Source organism: Biomphalaria glabrata, chromosome 2 (assembly GCF_947242115.1).
Source record: "Biomphalaria glabrata chromosome 2, xgBioGlab47.1, whole genome shotgun sequence".
Lineage (NCBI taxonomy): Eukaryota > Metazoa > Mollusca > Gastropoda > Planorbidae > Biomphalaria > Biomphalaria glabrata.
The window spans coordinates 28,062,154-28,068,289 of record NC_074712.1 but is presented as its reverse complement, the minus strand read 5'-3'; the positions used below and the strand labels follow the sequence as shown (position 1 = coordinate 28,068,289).

The 6,136-nt window shown below is 33.7% G+C and overlaps 1 protein-coding gene across 2 annotated transcripts; it reads right to left on the bottom strand.

Moving 5' to 3' along the window:
- Positions 1 to 1,105: 1,105 nt before the first annotated feature.
- On the bottom strand, positions 1,106 to 5,869 carry LOC106075853 (RNA-binding protein squid-like). 2 transcript variants are annotated; one of them, XM_056019804.1, is made up of 4 exons: positions 5,711 to 5,869; positions 2,691 to 2,865; positions 2,576 to 2,651; positions 1,106 to 1,209 (listed from the first exon to the last, which is right to left on the bottom strand). In XM_056019804.1, the coding sequence occupies exons 1-3, from the start codon at positions 5,759 to 5,761 to the stop codon at positions 2,590 to 2,592; spliced, it is 288 nt and encodes a 95-aa protein (XP_055875779.1). In that variant the 5' UTR covers positions 5,762 to 5,869; the 3' UTR covers positions 1,106 to 1,209; positions 2,576 to 2,589. The 2 variants fall into 2 exon arrangements, with proteins under 2 accessions (XP_055875779.1, XP_055875778.1); XM_056019803.1 differs by having other exon boundaries at positions 2,576 to 2,865.
- Between the last annotated feature and the right edge of the window lie 267 nt (positions 5,870 to 6,136).

Genomic DNA, 6,136 nt, shown 5'->3' with positions numbered 1-6,136 from the left:
GGATGGATGATGGGATGGATATGCAAGCAGTTTTTTAAAGAGAAAAAGCTAATTAGTATGCATTTTAAGTTAGACCTAATTTAGAACGAATAGTAATCTTATAAATTCCATTTTCTTACAAATTTTTTTTTATGCATTGTTTTTGAGAATTCGAATAAAAGACTAAGCATTTTCAAAACAATTACATCTTGTAAACACCAGGAGAGGCTCTGTAAAGCGCTTAGCTTCCGAACCAAGGGTCCCGGGTTCGAATCCTGGTGAAGACTGGGATTTTCAACTTCGGAATCCTTGGGCGCCTCTGAGTCTACCTAGCTTTAATGGGTTCCTGACATTAGTTGGGGAAAAGTAAAGACGTTTGGTCGTTGTGCTGGCTAGATGATACCCTCGTTAACCGTAGGCCACAAAAACAGATGAACTTTACATCATCTGCCCTATAGACCACAAGGTCTGAAGGGGGAACTAATTAGGCCAGGTTCACATCTAACTTTGCATTCACTTGCACCTATCCTTTGATCTGCAGCACCATTGGGGCACTATACAAGATCTGTCAACCTTCTTTCTCCATTCTTATCTCTCATTTGTCTTTGATATAATTTCATTTGGATGTTCTTTCTGAAAATATTGAAGCCTGCCTGGTGGGTGGACCACTTCGGGGGCCGATTTTAAGTTTTTGTTTCCACACAAACTGTCTTTGTAACCTTGTTTTACTTTTAAAATCTTTCTAGCCTTTTTAGGAATGTCTGATTAAAGTTTGTTTGCTACCACTGGCTTTGCTATCAGCATTTAAGTTTTTCTGTAGTTTATTTTTATTTTTATTTTAATGCTAAGATTGTAAACCAGGCAGTGATATTGAAACTTAATTACTGCAGCTGTGAACATGGTAAAACATTGAAAAGGATTTTTCTGTAACAGTAAAGGAGAACATTTCTCTTAGAAATCTTAATCATTGTAGAATTTGTTCATGATATAAATAGTATTTACAATAACACTTATTATCTTAGACAGAAACAAGGCTTTTAAAAGTTTGCACCAAATAGAAGATATACAAGAAACACGCACATTTCAATACATAGAGTCCATATTTAATATAATTAAACTGAAACCATTAGTTTTAGTGAATCTTTATTAGTACTTTTAAATCTACAAAAAAAAATTATTAGATGTGGTCGTATCCACTTTGAGATCTGTACTCTAAAAAGAAGTTGACTTCTGGGAAAAGAAAAATAATTATAAAGGCAAGTTTTATTTTATTGCTAAACCATGAATGCTGAATTAAAAATGTATTTTCTTTAAAAGTATTATTCTTACAATAAAAATGGGTGAAAATAAAGTAAATGTATAAAGTCTACACACACAAAGAAATAAAAATAAAAATATTTTTTTTTAAAAGTGCAATTTCTCCTTTATAAAGCTGATGACTGTTTCTTAAGAGCGATTGCTTTACGCTTAATAGGTAATAACTTCAAGAAAGCTGAAATACTATCTATCATGACCTTATTCCCACGAAAAAAAATCCTGGTTTAATATATGTAAACATAAAGCCAGAGTCAGAATATATATATTCTTATAATAGACCTATAGATCTAGACTTACAAGATGGTGTGGAAAATGTTCATAAACGTGTATTATATTATTAAATTCTATAATAAGACTTAGTCTGTTTAAAATCAAAAATTAAATATTTTTAAAATTATACTTTAAAGAATTAAAACGCTCAAACTAGAGATTCTCCAGTGTGGCCAAACAGCTTATATTTCTTTTCCCAAAAATATATACTGTCAAATTTCTATTAAAAATGTTGGAGCTGAATAGAGGAATTGTGATAAAGAGTCAAAAACACGTGTGACTTCGGACAGTTCAATTAAAAGTAAAGTTCCAGACCTCCCGATCTATTCAACAGAAGATGTTAAAGTTTGTGTAAAGTCAGGTACCCATTAGAGTTGGGTGGACTCAGAGGCACCCTAACAATTCTAGTCCTCACCAATATTCAAACCCAGGATAGTGTTGAGGGTTAAAACTATTTAAATGATAATGAGAGACCACTTTTAATGCTCCGTGTAATGTTATTTCAAGCCGGATACATTGATAAAACATTTCTAACTTTGTATAGACAACATTACAGATACGTTTTAAAAAGACAGTACCTCAGTTATACAACGTATAGCTGTCTTGTTTATCTCTTAATAACTAACGCATGCTAGATTACAAAAACAATGAAATATTTTTTACCCCCCCCCCTTCTCCAGTAAAAACCCTAGCTAAGCAAATGACTACTAATAATGAATAATTAACCAATGATAATCCTTTATATCTGGACTTAGAAGACGATGGGCATTTTTTTTCTGAACATTTATTTATTAAGTATTGCATCAATAGTGCCTTACATTCGGAAATTTCCGAAAGTGAATGCCCTTTAAAAAACCGGTCTTGCATCTAGAACTAGACTAATTTCTTTTGTCAAATTAAAATTAATTAATTTTTTTCTTTTTACTTTGAAAAATCATACTAGTTAAACTAAATGAGCGATTGACTCATAAAGTATTCAATCAGAATTTAGGCTAATTCTCTTTCTTACCATGAGGGTATTATTTAGTATCCGTTATTGCCTTTGTAGCCGTTGTTTTGGTAACCATTGCCATTGTAGCCATTGCTGTAGCCATTGCCCTTGTAGCCATTGCTGTAGCCATTGCCATTGTAGCCATCGCTGTTTCCGGCGTAGCCGTTGTTGTAATTTTTACCTTGGTATCCTTTGCTATAACCATTGTAACCCCCGGGGTAGCCATTGTAGTTACTGCCAGCTTGGTAGTCATTGTTGTAATTTTTACCAGCGTAGTCACTACCAGATTGGTATCCGCTTGAGTATGCCTGAAGAAACAAGTAATAGTTCACGATAGTAGATTATTATCAGACTAAATGATATATTCTAGTCTATATCAGTGACACTATATTCAAATTTGGCAGCGATTGCACGAAAGCATCTACATCAGGTTTAGTTCGGACGGCAATGTGTTCAATCTTCCACGTCTACTATCACATATAAAAGCATAAGTGATGGTCATAACAAAGCTTCTCTATGCCGATGATTGCGCCCTGCTAGCTGACAATAAACATGTTCTCCAGAACGCGGTCAACAAATTTCCATAGGCTGCGATCTCTTTCGGTTTATCTATAAACCTCGAGAAATCTGAAGTTATATTCCAGAAGTCATCCAATAAAACCTACTCAGCCTCAAAGATCACCGTAAACGGACAGCCCCTAAAACTTTGTAGACCACTTCACATATCTAGGTAGTATAGTATCAAATGAAGCCTCGCTTTCAAGGACAGTTGATAACTGTCTATCCAGGGCCAGTAGTGCTTTTGGACGCCTTCAGAGTAAATCGCTTCCCCTGCCTACAAAAATCAATGTCTACCATGCGGTTGTTCTCTCAACTCTTCTGTAGTGATCTGAGACATTGATGTTATACATAAAGCAACTAAGACTCCTTGAATGCTTTTCATTTCTTCTACATTTGTTTACAATAACAACTATTATTTTTTAGATCATTATATCAATTTTTTTATACAATATGCAGTGTAGAGACGCACTTTAGGTGACTGCTAGTGAACGCGCAAGTATGACATTAATTGAAAGCGAGACTGTTGATAACATAGATAAACGGACAGTTGAGGCTATAGTTTCATAGAAGTAACATCGTTTATTGTAGTGACTGAGACTAGACTCTTCCCTTTATTGATTTAGCATTCACACTCTATATACACCTGCTGATTTACGTTATTGTAAGTGTCTTGATCTGTATGTTTATTGCTACGAACTCAAAGGTAATAATACGCCTATAGAAACACGCAACCTATCTTATGATCAGTAGACATTCTACATGCCCAGATTAGACACCTCTACAATAGGAAGCAACTCAAATGCAATAGGCGCCAGTGTGTTAATTAAGGTTACGTAAATCGTACGATAACTAACTATGTTAACAACTAAAGCCCCACATCTTTAAAAGCCTATGACTGGAGCCAAGTTGTATAGTGATATGCTAAATGTAAATGGCGTGCCCATGTTAGGCGCGGCGGCCCAAATTGGAACTATCGGTCTAAGGTCTGCCCTAATGTTACAGATGACACTGAGGCGATATGAATTGAGCTTTGTCACTTATGCATTATTTCGCCAATAAACAACGGTATTATCAGTCTTAATGATTTTTTTGTGTTAATTTTACTGATATACTGTACCATTTTAAATGTAGACATATGTTTATTGAATACATTATCTCATGTCATGTAGACATATGTTTATTGAATACATTATCTCATGTCATGTAGACATATGTTTATTGAATACATTATCTCATGTCATGTAGACATATGTTTATTGAATACATTATCTCATGTCATGTAGACATATGTTTATTGAATACATTATCTCATGTCATGTAGACATATGTTTATTGAATACATTATCTCATGTCATGTAGACATATGTTTATTGAATACATTATCTCATGTCATGTAGACATATGTTTATTGAATACATTATCTCATGTCATGTAGACATATGTTTATTGAATACATTATCTCATGTCATGTAGACATATGTTTATTGAATACATTATCTCATGTCATGTAGACATATGTTTATTGAATACATTATCTCATGTCATGTAGACATATGTTTATTGAATACATTATCTCATGTCATGTAGACATATGTTTATTGAATACATTATCTCATGTCATGTAGACATATGTTTATTGAATACATTATCTCATGTCATGTAGACATATGTTTATTGAATACATTATCTCATGTCATGTAGACATATGTTTATTGAATACATTATCTCATGTCATGTAGACATATGTTTATTGAATACATTATCTCATGTCATGATATCAAATGTCGTACTTGTGAAGTGCACCTCTGAGCTGCGCAACAAATTGTTCAAACATGACAACACTTAAAACATGACAACACTTGTGTTCATCATTTAGCTTCATCATTTTATCCCATATTATATCGAACATTGAATATTTTGTGTGATGCGTGTGAATTGGGCATTACTAATTTGGACAAATCCTCATCTATTTATTCTTTAAACAACATCAAAACTTGGGCGAACACGGTTCTCGAAAACGGCTCAGATTGTATATTTGGGGAAAATACTAGCTAATTGGCTACACTGGGAAAAGTCTGGTTTGATTTTATATTTTGACCTTAAAATATTTTTTAAAAGTATAATAAAAGAATAATTAAAATTGACTTGAGGTTTAGACAATGAAATGCTGCATGTATTCATTAAAATTTTAAATAAATAAATACATTTTCTCCTCAGTCTTTTAAGTCTGAACCTTCTGAGACCTATCAATAGACGTTTACTAACTCTTACTAGATGATTATATTAGGATGTGGGTTAGGGTGGTACAAAGAATCTTTCTTTTCTTATTTCTTCCTTATTATTCATTATTCAGACGTTATTACGAGCTAAGTACTCTCACTGTTACAAAGAGTCATCCGAGTCATAAAGGAGAAATGGCATTTTAAAAATATTTTTCAGAAGCAGAACAGAAGCGCGTGACAGACTTAAGTATTTTATCAGTCACAAGCTTTGTCGGTGTCTGATTTCAAACAAAAATGATAATCTTAAACGATGGTAAGGAAGCACTACTATATTGCTAACAGGTAAAACCAACACTTGTTTATAACTCACCATGGCAGCACTGACAGCAACAAGAAGGCAAAGTACTATGGCAGACTTCATGATGGCTAATGGAATCGGCAGGCTGGGTACTGTTCAATTGAGCTGTTTGATCGACGTGATCAGAGCAGGTAAATGATCAGATTTATTTCAGCATGTTTTATATCCACTAAGTGGCGGAAGTAGAGCAAGAAACTCTCCCACCTAATGAGATGTATCTGATCAAGTCAAGAGTTTGTCTTACGTAAGTTATATTGATGTGAGAAGTGTCAGAATTTCTGAGAGATGGATTAATAATCATTAACATTATCATCAAAACTCATCATCTCAAAGAGAGATGAAACTATTGCAACTAAAACCTAAACATTTGCGTCAGTTGCACAGGGTTCGTGTATCGAAACATTACATTCAATCTAAACATGTTTAGTCTGAACATTG

Bases quoted from the DNA above. Each gene is read 5' to 3' on its own strand.
- LOC106075853 (XM_056019803.1), bottom strand. From the start codon at position 5,761: ATGAAGTCTGCCATAGTACTTTGCCTTCTTGTTGCTGTCAGTGCTGCC. The intron at 2,866-5,710 runs GTGAGTTATAAA...TTGTTTCTTCAG, and splicing joins TTGCTGTCAGTGCTGCCATG to GCATACTCAAGCGGATACCA.